The 17,601-nt window shown below is 36.6% G+C and overlaps 1 protein-coding gene across 11 annotated transcripts in view; it reads left to right on the plus strand.

Annotated features, from left to right (window-relative positions):
• LOC115219833 (tetratricopeptide repeat protein 31) overlaps positions 1-17,601 on the plus strand; it is a 191,163-nt gene that overhangs the window by 21,352 nt on the left and 152,210 nt on the right. For all 11 annotated transcript variants that reach the window (XR_003882370.2, XR_003882371.2, XR_005002108.1 and 8 more), the window contains exons 5-8: positions 2,468-2,547; positions 5,542-5,572; positions 6,676-6,825; positions 15,904-15,949. Coding sequence is in view for 6 of the 11 variants with exons in the window: in XM_029790121.2 (XP_029645981.1) it covers positions 2,468-2,547; positions 5,542-5,572; positions 6,676-6,825; positions 15,904-15,949 (307 nt within the window). In the remaining 5 variants the exon portion in view is untranslated. The remainder of the gene's footprint in view (positions 1-2,467; positions 2,548-5,541; positions 5,573-6,675; positions 6,826-15,903; positions 15,950-17,601) is intronic.

Below are 17,601 nucleotides of genomic sequence, written 5' to 3' on the forward strand. Positions count from 1 at the left end.
TATGTTTTCTACAGCTGGGTGCCTTTCCTAACATCAACCACTTTACAGTATATGTACTGGGTACTTTTCTCGTGAACTGGGGACGTGTGAAGTTTCCATACAGACATACATTCATGCTTGTTTGTCATCACATGTGTATATGTATGTGTAGATGTGTATTTAAGAAAATCTATTTCCCATGTATCGTTAATGTTTATTGTTCCTACACATCTTCCATATACAAAGATTTCCTGTCTCTGTTAATCTTCCTGTGATTCCACTGCACTTCCTGTGTACACTGGACGGAATTCTGGCCTAAACCTTTCTTACACACACACACACATATATATATATATATATATATATATATATATATATATATATATATAGGGTCATTTACCTGACAAGAAGAGAGTCCTGTCTGTTTTCTAGCTTATTACAACTTTGATGTAAAGTAAGCAGTTGTGTAGGCCAAATTGATAAACATGTCAAATTTGGTAGTATTTGTAAAAAGTTTACTTGTTCCTTAGGTTTAGTTGTTAATGTGTTTTTAAGGTCTGTTGTTCCATGGTGACAGAGATGAGTAGTTTTAAAACATTTTTAACAGTCTTATAATAATTCTGAATGTCATTGCATTACTTAGCCCATCGGTAATGCTTTCGCATGATTAGAGAAAAAGAGAGAGAGAAGCATCCATGATGTGAGGTTGAGGGAATGTAATTGTAACACTTTCATGTGATTAGTTGAAGGGAAAGAGAGGAGAAAGAAAAAGGGGAAAGAAAAAGAGGATAAAGCAAAGAGTGAGACAGAGGAAGAGAGAAGTGTCCATGATGTGAGGTAGGGGGAGTGTAATATTTATTAAGTGGTTAAAAAAGTTAGTTGAGGGTAGAGGAGGAGAGTTAAAAATATAATTTTAGCAGAGGGGTGATGTTCTGATAGTGAGGTTAAAGGCAGGCAGAGAGAAGGAGAGAGAGTGGTGGTGGTTGTTGTTGTTGTTGTTGTTGTTGCTGTTGCTGTTGTTGCTGTTGTTGTAGGAAGAGGAGGAGGAGAGTGAAAAGTGTATTTTTTTAAAAACTGAACTCATTTTTAAAAATCACCTATCACTTAACGTATGCGCATAAGTGCAATTCTGTGAAATATTCACACTTATTTATGTGGCAGATATATGCAGTTTAACTAAATGTGTCATGTACAGGATATTTTTTTTTTATTGTTTATGGGGAAAATGGAAAAATAAAAGTAAATATTTATTTTCTGAGTGCTGTGTATTAAGTCTATAAAACTGTGCATAAAAGATACAAAGTGCATTAAATAATCATTGTATTCCAATTTCTTTCACTTTTCAGTGAGTAAAAAGCAAGGCCATGTAGGGGGACATGGAGTTATGTACAGGGAGGATGTTCATGCAAAGAGTTCAGGCCATTTCTGGTCAAGAGAGACTTTGAACTGAGCGGTCGTCGACATCTTCATTATCTCGTCCGGCAGCTTATTCCACGGATCTGCAACCCGGACGGAGAAAGCCCCTCCCCTTCGAGTAGCAGATGAGCAACTATCTTTCTATACAGACACAACATAGGCTACACTTTCAGGTTTTTTGGATAAAGTTTTCAGAAATAACTCAATAGGTTTACCATTAATTCCATGAAATATTCATGGGTCCCACTAGTAAAAGAATGATTTTACCTGTTGGCCTCAACTTTTGTTATGCTTCATTTTATATTTCAATCAAGATGTTCTCTATTACATTTGTGGTGCTTTTGCTCAACTGTCTTCATTACATTTCATATTCTTGTCTATATTCCATGTGTTGTTCTGTTTCCTTCATACTTGTCTCTAATGCTTGTACCCCTATGATCGTGAGAAGGTCTCTTTTACTCTTTTACTTGTTTCAGTCATTTGACTGCGGCCATGCTGGAGCACCGCCTTTAGTCAAGCAAATCGACCCCGGGACTTATTCTTTGTAAGCCCAATACTTATTTTGCTGAACCGCTAAGTGATGGGGACGTAAACACACCAGCATCTGTTGTCAAGCGATGTTGGGGGGACAAACACAGACACACACACACCACACACACACACACACATATATATATATATATATATATATATACATACATATATACGACAGGCTTCTTTCAGTTTCCGTCTACCAAATCCACTCACAAGGCATTGGTCGGCCCGGGGCTATAGCAGAAGACTCTTGCCCAAGATGCCACGCAGTGGGACTGAACCCTGAACCATGTGGTTGGTTAGCCACTTTCATGCTTTCAACACATACACAAACACTGTTAACATTCCTCTCCGTACTCACATATCTTATATTGAAAATTATCATAAGCAAAGGAATGAAATTTACACAAGATGTTCAAAGTATTTTCATTGCTCACCTCCCTCATTTTAAACAGTGAACTTGCACTCTCTGTTTCTAAGCCTAACCTTTCCTTTTAGAAAATTTATACATGTATTTATTTTATCTAACTTTGTTTAGAATGGAAACACTTCCCAAAATAAGGCTAAAGATTTCAGTGATTCCAGAAAGGAGCAGAAATCAAAGAACAGTAATAAACTGTAAGTGTTACACCTTTAAATCTTATCATAGACTTTTTTGTGGTTTAAATGTCTAGCTTAAAATTCTGAATAATTAAACTATTTTCATTTTTATATGCAAGACATTTTGCAGTGTGTCTTGAGTTTTAGAAGACCATATTAAGAGGTTTAGTTTGCCAATAATGCATCACAAATATCTTTCGGAAACAAGTTTAACTTTCGTTAGCTCATTAACTTAAAGGTTACTATATTGAATGCAATGAAGGTGGCGAGCTGGCAGAATGGTTAGGATGCCGGGCGGAATGCGCAGCCGTATTTCGTCTGACATTACGTTCTGAGTTCAAATTCCGCCGAGGTCGACTTTGCCTTTCATCCTTTCGGGGTTGATAAATTAAGTACCAGTTACACACTGGGGTCGATGTAATCGACTTAATACCTATGTCTGTCCTTGTTTGTCCCCTCTGTGTTTAGCCCCTTGTGGGTAGTAAAGAAATATTTATTGAATGCCATGTGCAATACATCAATTTATTGAAATTTCTCTCTTAGTCTGGGACAGAAAAGAAAAATCTAACAGTAATTGTTTGATAATCTCAGAGGAAAGGGGAGATAATTTCTAGAAATTAAGAATTAATGCACCAAAATTGATTTATGAGAGGGTGCTGAAAAGTTCCTGGTTTTGAGTGTGTTGCAGGCCCAACCTTCTGAGTTCTTTTACAGGGCTTAGAAAAACTGAAAGACTGCTGTAAAAAGTGTGAATCTGAGAGGGGAATACGTTGGATAAAATCATAATTAACTGATGCCTCTATTTTCTTTTACTCAAAGTCAGGAACTTTCCAGTACCCCCTTGTATATGCTGGTAAGAAACAATTATGGACATGTTTTGGTTTATTTAACATCGTCAGCATCATATTTTCTAATGAAACCTGCCAAAAAAGACAGTCATGTAAAAATATGTTGTGAGAGTATGGCTAAATTCAAACCATCTTGCTTGAATTTCCACGTAGGAGCCACAACCTACACATTTATCCATAAAAAGCATAGTTAACCCCTTCAGAGAACAGAACACTCCTGTTAATGCTTACAACCCAATAAGCTGGCATTTATCAATAGATTATGTAAATTTCCTGCTAATTTGCAATTTAAAGTTTCTGGAAAGTCTTGCCCAGGTTTGTATAAAGTTGTAATTTGAAGTCCACTTTGTTCTATAAAATGTGCTTTTACCTCTTCTAGTTGCTTTTATATAATACTCTATAAATACGTGTTTGACAAAGGTTAATTATTAACATTTTAATGTTGACATCTATCCATCCATCTATTTATCTGCTCTATTTTCTCTTATTTCTGTAATAATGTGCAACACACACAACATAATAAATTTAATAAGAACATTCTCTACATCTTCCATGTAGTAAATCTTCAAGTTTTGCTCATAAACACTCTGAAATATTCTTTAGCATTATATAAGTTCACTTCTGTACATATGTGAGATATGAAAAGCTAAAGATAATAAATGTATGAAAATAGATATTTGTTTGTATGGCTATTCTTGACCATGAATGCAGCCTCTTCTCTAATTGCTTACTATTAATGATGCAGTAATGAACCTCTACAAATATCTTCGGCTTTATATAGCTATGGTAAGACCTCTGTGGCTTTATATAGCTACGGTAAGACCTCACCTGGAATTTACATCACCGGTCTGGAACCCCTATCTTGCCCAAGATATTAATCGTCTGGAAGCCGTTCAGCGATGTGCAGCCAAAAGAATACCCTCCATCAAGCATTTGCCATATTCTGAACGCCTTACTTCCCTGGGTATGGACACATTGAAACTCTGACGTCTGGCAGCTGACTTGGCAGACACCCATAAAATTATTAACCATCTTACAAACAATAACTCTGAGCACCTTTTCAAACTCCACCCGTCTAACACCTATGGGCATATTTACAAAGTCAGAAAACAGCACGGCTCCCATGACTTTCGGAAACATTTTTTCACGCTGAGAGTTGCTTAAGCATGGAACAGACTGCCGGCATCAGTTGTTAGTTGTCGGAGCACTGCATCCTTCAAAACTTCCATGCTTTCTGAGATTCGCCAACACTACACCTGATTTTCTCCCCTCCATACACACGCAAGCATGTATCTGACTCATACATTGTTCGCTTTCCAGACATTTGTACATTACTGCATATACTTTATATGCACTTTCTGACAAGTTGTGGTGCACCTGAGCACTGTATACAATAATTTCATTATTATATTATTTATAAAAAGTCTAACAAGAGAAACATGTATTGGTCTTCATGCTTGTTTTACCATGTAGGCTATGTTAAACACTTTAGCATTCAGATTACTCTGTCAAACATAATGCATATTAATCCAAATTGTTTTGAATTAATCATGCATTGTCTTGTAGCTTTCAAGATTTTGATGGCATGATTGTTTATTTTTAAAATGACATTGTAGTGTGACAGGCTTGATCTTGCCAGTTTCAACATAAAACAGGCAGAATATTTTGGCTGGATATCATCATCATCATCATCGTTTAGCGTCCACTTTCCATGCTAGCATGGGTTGGACGGTTCAACTGGGGTCTGGGAAGCCAGGAGGCTGCACCAGGCTCCAGTCTGATCTGGCAGTGTTTCTACGGCTGGATGCCCTTCCTAACGCCAACCACTCCGTGAGTGTAGTGGGTGCTTTTTACGTGCCACCGACACAGGTGCCAGAGGAGGCTGGCAAACGGCCACGATTGGTTGGTGCCTTTTGCGTGCCACCGGCACGGAGGCCAGTTGGTTGGTTTAAATGCTTCAGGGTTAAACATTTACAACTATCTTAAAACAATGTAAATACATAGACTAATTGGTGATATCAGTGTTAATGTGTATAAACCATGTTTTGAATTTGTCGTTGGAGTATCACTTTCATTTGAAATTTGCCTCTTTGATAGATTTACATATGTAGAGAGGATAATCCATTTGATATTTAGAAATTTTGCTTTTATTCTTTTTCCTCAGATTAGTTTCAGATACCACAGATGACGAAGCAGTAAGTATTTTCTTCAACACTCTTATTCTTGTATAAAAAATATAACTTTTATGTTGATTGTATACATATATATATACATACATGTGTGTGTGAAAACGCATACCTTTGGGAAAATAATAATTTCTAACATAGGTCCAGGCATGTAAAGATGTGCACAACCACCCTTGGATGGTTTTAAATGACCATAGAAAGTGCGAGCCCTGTAACTGAAAAATTGTGGATTTGTATAAAGGACACACATGCTGACATTTTGCCGTTTATATATATAGAGATGATGTAGAATAAATACCTTAAGAGACTTCACATCTAAAGCACTGGCTTTTTGGTTTTCTTTTCTATATTTATGTTACATCACTAAATAACATCAAACTATAAACATACAATAAACTTCTGTACATATTTTCTTTAGTAGATTATTAGTGATTTTTTTCTCCGTTTTCTTTTTTTTTAATGTTCTTGATGATTCTTGTGAAAATTTATAGGCTCTAGAATAGACGTAGGAGTGGCTCTGTGGTAAGTAGCTTGCTTACCAACCACATGGTTCTGGGTTCAGTCCCACTGCATGGCACCTTGGGCAAGTGTCTTCTACTATAGCCTTGGGCCGACCAAAGCCTTGTGATTGGATTTGGTAGACGGAAATTGAAAGAAGCCCGTTGTATATATGTATGTGTGTGTATACGTTTGTGTGTCTGTGTTTGTCCCCCCAACATCGCTTGACAACCAATGCTGGTGTGTTTACGTCCCCGTAACTTAGTGGTTCGGCAAAAGAGACTGATAGAATAAGTACTAGGCTTACAAAGAATAAGTCCGGGGGTCGATTTGCTCGACCAAAGGCGGTGCTCCAGCATGGCCACAGTCACATGACTGAAACAAGTAAAAGAGTAAAAGAGAGTATAATTAATCCCAACAAATTGATTTTAGTAAATGATTTAAATTTGCAATATTCGCTCATTAAAAACAACTGGATGTTAAGCATAGTAGCATATTCTTCATTTTTTTCTTTCCAAATCCATGCTATCCTTAATTCCTCTTAATTTTGTTGTAATCTAGCCTGTTGTAATTTTCCTTGCTCTGTTTTAACCATACAAGTTCTTCTTCTACAGGATTTTGACCCTAGTTCAGCATTTTTTACCAATATTGTAAATAAGAAAAAAATGAATCTCAATATTAGTGAACAATCTCAACTCTCCAATAAAGACCGCAGTAAGGACAGATCAATCTTACAATCTCACAGTGCCAAGAGTGAAGATGATGTAAGTATTTTGATGTTTCTATAAAAATATTTATTTCTAGACACTTTCAGACACTTTCATGAAACCTAAGTGATATAAAAGCAAAAGATAAATGTGAGAACTTTTGGAAATGTTATTGCCAAAGCTAAATTTAGTAAAACAGGTGGTGAAAATTCAACATACACATTAAAAAAGAAAAATATATATATACATATGTATATATATATATATATATATATATATATATATTATATATATATATATATATACATATACAGGGAGAGTTTACGAAAAAAACACAAGACGAAGACAGGTGGTGTACAAAACAAACAGATGTATTAGTATAACGCTCAGGAATAGAAAAAGTCTTTTACGTTTTGAGCCTATGCTTTTCTACAGAAAGGGACACAGAAAAAAACAAGGAGAGAAAAAAATATGTGTAGTGGCTAACGATCTATCATGGCAGTCACATTGGTTTGTATGTAGTTAAATGTCTAGGTTTCTGAAGATATTAACTAGTGGCAATATACTAATTGGTCATGCTCTCATGGAAATTTAACTGTCTATTAACTTGACCATCTGTAGCACATATCTTCTTTATAAATGTATTCGATATTCTTGGTATCATCTGTTTGTAGCCATATTCATAAAAAAAAAATTGAGTACTTTTATATATTGTAAGTAGTTCTGTTATTTACTCTGATTACAATAAAAATAGAGTATAACGTCCATTGTTAACGACATAAATTTTAAATTTACACCTTTTGTGTGAACCTTTTTTTTATAGTCTGTAATTTAGCGTTATTTTAATATGTAATAATGTTTTGCATTGCTCCTTACCCCAGTGGTATAATGATGTGTGTATGTGTAAATATATATCCTCTTCCTCATCATCATTTAATGTCTATCTTCCATGCTGGCATGAGTAGGATGCTTTGACTGGATCTGACCAACTGGAGGACTGTGTTGAGGTCCAGTGTCAGCTTTGGCACGGTCTCTACAGCTGGATGCCTTCCTGACATCCACCACTTTATATCATCATCATCATCATTTAACATCCGTTTTCCATGCTAGCATGGGTTGGACGGTTTTGACTGAGGGCTGGCAACCAGATGGCTGCACCAGGCTCCAGTCTTGATCTGGCAGAGTTTCTACAGCTGGATGCTCTTCCTAACGCCAACCACTGTACTAAATGCTATTTTTGTGGTCCTGACACCTGCGAGATGACCATGTAACTTGCAGGACAAGACCTTCTTGACTGACCGAGATTGGGGATGGAATAGTATTGGGAGAGGTGGCTTTGTGCCAGGTTTTGAACAGTTACAGTTTGATAAAGGAACAAGAACAGGTGTATTATTGTAGAGGAAATACATGGCCACCCAAGCTGAAAAGAAAGGTAAAACAAATTCTAAAGATCTTAATCATTTCTATAAATACTATAGCAATATTATTAGAATACTAAATGACTAGCATGGTAATTTTTCAGAGTCTGGATATGCATTGAAAATGATAAATCAACTTTACAAGGGTGGGCTGAAAAGTTCATAGGTTGACTCTGGAGGAGAGATGCTAGAGCCATGAATTCTTGCATGCATTAATTTCAACACTTCTTGTAAATAACTACATTGTTTCGTTCCAGGTAAACTGATATTTGACTGTTCAAAGAAGACTTCAAAAGTAACTAGTAGTGATTTTTCTTGAAAATGGACAAAATTTGGCATCATGGTGTTATCAAGTACCTGCAGAAAAAGGGTTTAGAAGCACCAAGGACATTCATGCTTACATGGTTGCTACTTTAGTTAGTTAGTTAATTTTTTGGCTCAAAAAGAAAAAAGCAAGGCCATGTAGGGGGACATGGAGTTATGTACAGGGTGGTGTTCATGTAAAGAGTTTAGGCCACTTGTGGTCAAGGGAGACTTTGAACCGAGCAGTCGTCGGCATCTTCACTATCCCATCCGGTAGCTTATTCCACGGATCCGCAACCCGGACGGAGAAAGCCCCTCTCCTTTGATTGAGATGAAATTGTCGCAGTTAGAGCTTTTCAGAGTGACCCCGCAGCCGATGCTCTGGAGTAGGAGTGAAGAACAGCTCTTTCGAGAGGTTACACTTTCCGCTTATGATGTTGTGAGCAAGAATGAGATCACCACGGCATCATCGTTTTTCTAGAGAATAAAGGTCGAGCGTCTTCAGCCTTTCTTCATAAGACAAATGCTTGAGACCAAGAACCATAGATGATGCTCCAACGTTATCAACAGTGCAAAAGTGGGCAGCTGAATTTAGGAGGGGAAGGGACAATCTTGAGGATAATGTCTTGCAACCACCACCACCAAGAAAAACATTGATCATGTTCACCACATGGTGATGGATAACAGGTAATTAATGATAAATCAAATAGCCAATGCTATTAGCATATCCCATGAGAGAGTTAAGGATATTCTGCACAATGACAAAGGTTTCTGTTCGGTGGGTGCCACATCTGACACCTGATCAAAAGTGCACCAGGCTGATGACATCGTGGGAATATCTGACATTGTTTGATGCATATCCAGCTAGTTGCCTTGAACTTTTCCTAACCAGGAAGAGTGTTGGGTTCATCACTTTGAAGCAGAGACAAAGAGACAATCTATGCAGTGGAAACTTGCCTCCTCACCTGCTCCGAAGAAGGCCAAGGTCGTTTCATCTGCAGGGAAGGTGATGGCCTCAGTTTTTTTTGGATGTAAAAGGCATTATTGCTTCTTGACTATCTTCAGTGCCACACCATCAATGTCAAGTACTATGCCAACTTGCTGAGGCAGTTACAAAAGGCTATCAAGACCAAATGCCCAGGAAAACTGACAAAATTGGTTTGGTTTCAACAGGACAATGCACCAGAACACATGATATTGCTTACTACGACTACTGTGTGTGTGACTGGTTTTGAACTGGTTGATAACCATCCCGAATCTTATGTTTGACCCAAGAAATCTCTTGGCTGGGAACCAATGTCGCAGTGATGATCATGTCATATCAGCTGTTAATGACTTTTTTGTTCAACAGGATGAAAGCTTCTTCATTGACGGTTCAAAGCACTGCAATACCAATGGAAGAAGTGTGTGGACCACAAGGGGCACTATGTTGAAAAATGAACCTCATTTGGTCACTTTACTGAGAGTATCTTGGTCAGCTTATGAACTTTTCAGCCAACCCTCGTATATTATTATTAACTGTAGAAAGTAAAGCAGTATATGGGTAAATTTGAAAATAAATTGTAAAAGTTTTGAAACAAAATAGATGGCCTGTAAATATATTTAAAGAACAATGAAACGTATTACATATTTAATATATTTCACTTTACTCTTTATTGATATTGAACTCCTCTTGACATAAAGTGTATGTCCATAGAAAATTTCCATCATCTAAACTAGCATGTGTGTATATATATATTTAAACATAATGAATAACAATAGGTTAATAAGAAATTATTATTACCAGTGGCCTAGCACAAAAACGAATTAGACTATATATTATTCACATACAAATACAACAAGAGGCTTCCAAATAGGAAAGCCTTGTGCTAGAAAGGGCAGTAGAAATCTCAAACCACCAATTAAGGATAAATTCTCGAAAGGAATGAAAATTAAAAACGTTTACCATCTCAATTATTATGATCTGGGAAATAATTGAGATGGTAAACGTTTTTAATTTTCATTCCTTTCGAGAATTTATCCTTAATTGGTGGTTTGAGTTTCATACTGCTCTTTCTAGCACAAGGCTTTCCTATTTGGAAGCTCTTATTGTATTTCTATGTGAATTATATATATAAATATATATATATATATATATATATATATATACATACATGTATAAGTCTTTCTTTGAGTATCTGCAATAAGTTCTCAGTTATATAAATATCTATCTTTAAACTCTTTTCTGACCACTCAGCACATATTCAGCACCTACCATTCTTTACTCTCATGATTGCATGGTAAGAATTTTTGCAATGAATGAGTGTTTCTCTGTTGAAAGATTTTGATAAACTGTTGAGTTATTCAGTTTATATTTTCCCCAATAATTTCCTCGTATGAAATAATCAACCAAGTTCTTATATATGCCAAGACAGACAGTTGGGTTGATTATTAAATGGTGATCTTCCAATGTACTCCAGTAGCTTATAGTTCATATTGTTGATAGCGATATCTTTTGGTATGCATTTTGCCATTTCACTGAACTATGTGTAGTTCTTCGAGTCATCCTGAAAATTCAAAAATACTCCTGCTGTTATTTCAAGTGATGAAACTTAAATTAGAGATGTATTTAAACAATTTTTATCAAGGCACACAAATTCTTCAGACTAATCATTACTCAAAAAAATGTTTCTCATTTTCTTAGTGTTGAATGTAATAGCTTTGTATCAGTAAAAATCTGGCAAGTAATAATGTCCAAAGAGGCCAATATGTATGTATGTATGTATGTATGTCATTATTTGGTTTTATTTCAAGAATGGGCTTGCTGTTGACTGAACTTGTCTCACTGTAGTGTTTCATGATATTATAGACCGTTTTGTGATCAACACCAACTTTTAGAAGCCATGTCTTTGGTGCTATGGCCTGCTTTTTTTTGAGTTACAATCTCATTTTTCTTGTATGTCTTCACGAAGACGTCTCAAGTACACTATTAACTCATCTGCTTTACACTCTTTGGAATTATAGGAAAAGTCTGGCAAAAGTCTCCTGATGGTATAGTGGTAACATCACTTCAGAATTGCATAGATCTTGCAAGTTTCAATTCAGAGTGTCCAAAGACTTTTTGTTTGCCTCATACACTCATCCCAAATAATGAGATGACAGCTCTTACTACTTGTCCCGTCCCAGATGTTTTGCTAATATTATAAATTGGTGTGGAATTGTTAGCTAAATTCAAGGACATTTTGAAGTAGAGTGGATTCTTCTTTTTCCAGAAAGTGATACCTGAAGAAGCAACAACCGGTGCTATATTTTCCTGTTGTTGCACTTTGGCAAATAAAAAATATTTTGCCAGCTCCTGCAAGAGCATGAAAACAAACAAGTACAGCTTTGTAGAAGGAATTTTGTTCAGACAGCAGTTTGGGTTCATTTTCACTACCATTTCTTAAGACATCTTCACTGTTGTGGCAAGTTTCTTTTAATAGTTCTATCAATTTCAGATTGATTGGTATGTGGGTGTCCATACTTATGCAATTCATTTCCTCTCATAGAAACAACTTCGGTCTTCAATAGCAATTCATGCTGCATTGTTGAACTCATCACTGTATTATATTCACCTGCCAGGATATTGCAACTAAATCCAGTATTTATAATCTTTTGCAAAATCATTTCAATTCTTTAACCATATTGATACTGGATCATTTAGATCACAGTTTTTGAGTAGAATAGCAAACAGTGCTTCCTTCCTTTGCAAAACAATGACGCCTCTGCCGTAACTACCATCCAATGATTATCATCCTGTAACAATCCTTATCTAAAGATGCTTCCCTATAAGAAGTGCAAAAATTACCATCAACATTTTGAAAGTCAAGAAAGACTGTGGGACCATGGTTTTGATGAAGAAAGAGACTTAAATGATAGCATTCTTGCCAAGTTAGATGCAGAATATAAACTTTTTCCAGAACATTATGAAATCATATACCAAGATAGCCTTCAATTTCAGTGCTTCTTTTTTTTTTCTTTTGTGATTCCATTATTTATTGTTCCATGTATAAATAAGATAGTAATTGAGAGTATTAAAGTCTTCTTTGGCAATTTTCCATCTAGCTGGAATAAGGCATCTAGGATGAGAAGCAGAAGCAGGAGATTCAGTCTTAATGACATGGTGTGTTGAATTTAATAGCTTTCTGTCAGTAAAAATCAGGCAAGTGATAATGTCCAAAAGGCCAATATGTATGTATGTCATTATTTGGTTTTATTTCAAGAATGGGCTTGCTGTTGACTGAACCTGTCTCACTGTAGTGTTTCATGACATTATAGACCGTTTTGTGATCAACACCAATTTTTGAAGCCATGTCTTTGGTGCTATGGCCTGCTTTTTTTTTTTTTGAGCTACAATCTCACTTTGCCTGTCAGCTGCCATATTGAAACATTTTACTTACCTAATGCAAACAAACAATGGAGTGTACATGGAGCGCTTTTTAATTATTTTTGTGCAATTTCACACATAAATTTAATAAAATAAGCTTATTTAAATAATCAAGAATTCTTTATGGTGCACCTTTATTTCCATAAATTTGTCACAGAATCCATTAATCTTTGGTGTTATAAATCATCCAGGAGACCAAAATGATGAAGAAAATAAGCTCTGATCAGCACTAGTATCCACAAGAAAATGAGATTTTGAAGAAGTATTGAAAACAAAATACACAATGTACTGAAGGACTGCCAGGCAATGTAGTCACTGTTGATTCTTGGCATTCGTGTTTTCCTGTTGCTTAGAAGCCTAATGGAAGGAACATGCTTGTATATCATGATACCAACTGTGTGTAGGTTCTACAAGAACTAGAGGGAGTATTTTTGTGCTGAATTTCTGAAATGGGAAGTTGAATGACTGGAAAGACAAAGTGTTTTAAAATATTTCCATCTTCTCCAGGAGAACCTGAATCTTGTCTTTAGTAAACTTAGAGAAAGCCACTAACTCTGAAGAGATAGAGAAATAGAGAAAGCTGGAAGTGAAATATTTTCATTAATCATAACTGCTTGTAGTTGTTAAAGGTTGAAGAAGTAGATAAAGTGAGAACACCTCTCAGGGTGACTATGTAGCATTTGAGGCCATTCTGTCTTGCTGTTCAATATCTTAGCTTTTTATAACTTTTAGCAAAGCTTCCAGAACCTTGGCGAGAATTTCACACAACTTCCTTTCAAATATGTTGCTTATTTGGGTTAGATACCAGCTGATACTGATTGATCAAATTATGTTCACATTGGTATTTGTGGCTTTTGTGGCAGCATGGTTAATTTCTTGTAGCTGGTCTTGCCTTTGATGGAAATATAGTTATGTCATGCTTCTAAACTGGCAATCTGAGTACAGTGGGGTTTTTGTTTTTTGTTCCTTCTCGAGCTATGCCTGGCTCATGAGGGCCGGTTTCTTGGTGTATAGGTTTCCCTCCTGGACGGGACGCCGGTCCGTTGCAGGTGAGCTGCAAGATGCAGGAGGAAAGAGTGAGAGAAAGTTGTGGCAAAAGAGTCAGCAGAAGTTTTGCCATTACCTTCTGCCGGAGCCGCGTGGAGTTAGGTGTTTCGCTCATAAACACACACATCGTCTCGTCTGAGATTCGAACCCGCGATCCTTCAACCGCGAATCCACTGTACTGTGGTTTGAAACTAGGTAGAAGCCTTGCTACAACTCTACCAGGCAGAAGAGATAGTGATGAAAGTGGAGCAGACCATAAATGTGATAGAGTGGTGAGTAAAAAAGTGAGAAAGTGGTAGATAGCTAAGTGATGATAGTTAAGGAAATTCAATGTGTGGCATTTTGTGGGTAGGAGGGAGAAATGAGAGAAAAAGAAGGAGATAGTATTTATGTGAATGGGATCTTTTTGGTTTGAATGGCAGTTTTTAACATAATTTCTAGGTAACTAAAAAAATTTAAACTTCATATACTGGTAGAATGTGTTTATAAAACATCTTTTTCTCTTGGCTTTATTGAGAAAATTCTATAGTTTGTAAGATAGTTGTTGTTTTTTTTCTTCAATTTCTGCAATTTCAACCAATCAATGACGTCTATTGAGGTAAAAGAAACATTCTGTGCCGTATGAATGTGTCCCTCGTTTAAGAAACAGATTGGGTTTATTTACATTTGTGAAGAAAAAATGATACCCTTCCCCCCACCCCTAACCCTAACCCTAAAACAGATTGAAATGCAGTAGATCGATACCAGGGTCATAATTATGGGTGACAATTTCATATGACACCGCTTGAAAAAACTGCCGTTCAAACCGAAAAGATCCTGTGAATGTAGATGTTCAGTTCTTCACTTGTTTGGTGTGTGATTTGATATGAGTACCATTATAGACATTCGATGTATATTTTGCTGCAATAAAGGAGTTAGGAAAACCGTGATATTAGCGATACATGAAATGACAATGAAAATGTGTTGTGAAGTATTTATTCATTCAGTACAAATTTTTCCTTGAGTGACCAGAAGTCAATCCATTCAGTCTTTAGACAAGGACTTTTCCCACAAACCAGTGTAATGGAAAATTTAGTTAGAAATAAGAACTGGGTTGTGACTCCAACTCACTGGGGCAATATCACAATATAGTTTTATACATCCATACATTTATCTTCATTCGCACACTTCTCTAATAGTCATCAAATCTTAGTAGAGATTTCAAACTTAAAATCTTCAAAGCCACAGTTGAACCAATTCTACTATATGGCTCAGAAACCTGGACGTTATCAAAGAAGCTTGAGAGGCGGTTGGATGGAACTTACACTTACCTCCTTATGAGAGCTCAAATTTCTTGTGGAAGCATCATCCAACCAAAGTACGAATATATATAAACTACCACCTGTATCATCTCTTGTGAAAGGTAGAAGAGTTCAGTTTGCTGGACATTGTTGTAGAGCTGAAAACGAGGTAATCTCTACTCTTCTCCTCTGGAAGCCATCTGCTCGCGATACCAGAGGGCGCACACTCTCCTACTCTGATGTAATCTCCAGGGATACAGGCATCCAGCAACAGGACCTCCGTAATGCTATGATGGACCGTGAAGTCTGGCGTAGCATAGTAAATTCCATTGTCTCGACCACGGTCGAACAATGATGATGATGATACTATAGTAAATACAGGCAACACAGTTCATAATTGTTCTAATCAAAACTGTCTTTGAGAATACTAATTTATGGGTAAAATGTTTTGCATTTAGTGAATCTAAGTAGCCATCTTTCTCTTTCCCTTTTATATTTTTTATTTGTGTCTGCTGTTTATCTGTCAATTTTTCAACCTTTTTATTACCTGTCTATCTGTCTGTCTACTTATCCTCTCAACAACTCACCCACCTAACCACCTACCTATCTGTCTGTTCATTTATTTATTGATCCCTTCATTGTCTGTCTGTCTGTCTATCTATCTATCTATCTATCTTTATAGATAGAAGAACTTGATACAGTTGTTCTCAGAAGCCGCAAGTTAGCAAGTAAGTTTCATTCCTTTTGCTTATTAATCAAATAGGACCTAAGAATTCTTTCTTTTTTCTAAAATTATTGAGTTACTGTTCATGTAATGTATACATTCTTTTTTCGTTTACTAGTGAGATTGACACTATCAACATTTCTCTTACACCTGTGGGAATGACATAAGCCCAGGGAAAATTCCAGAGTGCTGACATTCTGAAGAAAGGAGGAGTGAGTGTTGTGGTCTTGAGGAGTTGGAAAAAACAAACAGGGTGAGAGGAGGAGAGATTAGGGGACAGGAATGTATGAATGGAGGTGATATGAGCCCAGCTTGCTCTAAGGAGCAAAGGCCATTATAGTATAGTAGGAAAGAGAGAGAATACTGCATACCTGTAGGTAAAAGGCTGGATCATGTCTTTGTGTGACTTTAGGATAATAAGTCAGGTAGCCCTTTTATGGATACACTCTAAGCTGTCTGTATAGTGGCAGCACTGTCTCACATGTGAGAACAATGCTCAGTTGTGGACTTCAGCTGAGCTTTCAAGAATATATATAATTCTCAAAAGATGAGGTATGTTCTGGCTCTGAAGAGACAGGTTAGTTAATGGGATGCAAACCTACCTATGTTAGAAATATGCTTTTGGTAGGATAGATCATTAGTGATAGAGAGACCCAACAATTAGAGTGATTTTGAGGGCTCTAGATGGCTGTTGTTTATGATTAAGTAGCAGGTGGTGCAATGATGTTTCATTGGTATGAGTAGGAGTTGTGTTGTTTTACTTTTGAATGACATCTCTCCATTTGAGGATGCTTTAAAGGTCTCTATTCATGAAGTCAATGTGTGTTTGGCCTTTTGTATCTAGATTGTGAGTGGATAATACATGGTTGAAGAATATGTAGTGGTTAAGTGTGTATCAATGAGCATAGATGCAAATGGAATGTGTATGTAAACAAATACGTAAACCGATTCATGATTGAAAAGAATTTATTTACAGGGTTTGATTCATTATAGGTACACTACATACAAAATGTAGGCAACTGCTACGAATTGCTAGAAATACAGAGTACATATTAGGAATGAATATGCTTGTGTGTGTGCGTGTTTCATTCGAAACAATAGTCTATCGGCATTTCGAACATTTCTCTCTGTCTCTGTCGTCTGCCAAAAACCTTGGGTCGTAGATAGATCTATCTCATCTGTCTGCTCCCGTCTCTGCTGCCATTGTCTGCCTACCTTTCTGTTTCACCCTTGTATTTATAATATTTGTGGCAGTTAGAATGACAGACATACTGCAGCAGAGTTTGTACCTAAATAGGTCAGCGCTTGTCCAGTTGAACTTTGCCTGACATGATGAGGTCGCAGGTCAAAGGGAGATGATCAATCAATTTTTGACAGGACAAAGAAAACCTTTTTTCGCTCCTGTTGATCGTCGTGGTTTGGACAAACCGAGAATTCTTGGATTCAGTTTCGAATCTAGGCTTGGAGAAGGAAGTGTTAATTCTTACAAATATTAGGGCAAAATGAAAGCTTATGTCATCTGCATAAGAAAGGGGTTTGTTGGATATGGTAGCAAGTCAGTCAATCATGTATAGAAGGGAGCCTTTTGAATATTTAACACAATTTATTTAATTGGTGATTGGCTATTAAGGTAATAAAGATATTACTTTCTGAAGG

Source organism: Octopus sinensis, linkage group LG15 (genome assembly GCF_006345805.1).
Source record: "Octopus sinensis linkage group LG15, ASM634580v1, whole genome shotgun sequence".
Taxonomy (NCBI): domain Eukaryota; kingdom Metazoa; phylum Mollusca; class Cephalopoda; order Octopoda; family Octopodidae; genus Octopus; species Octopus sinensis.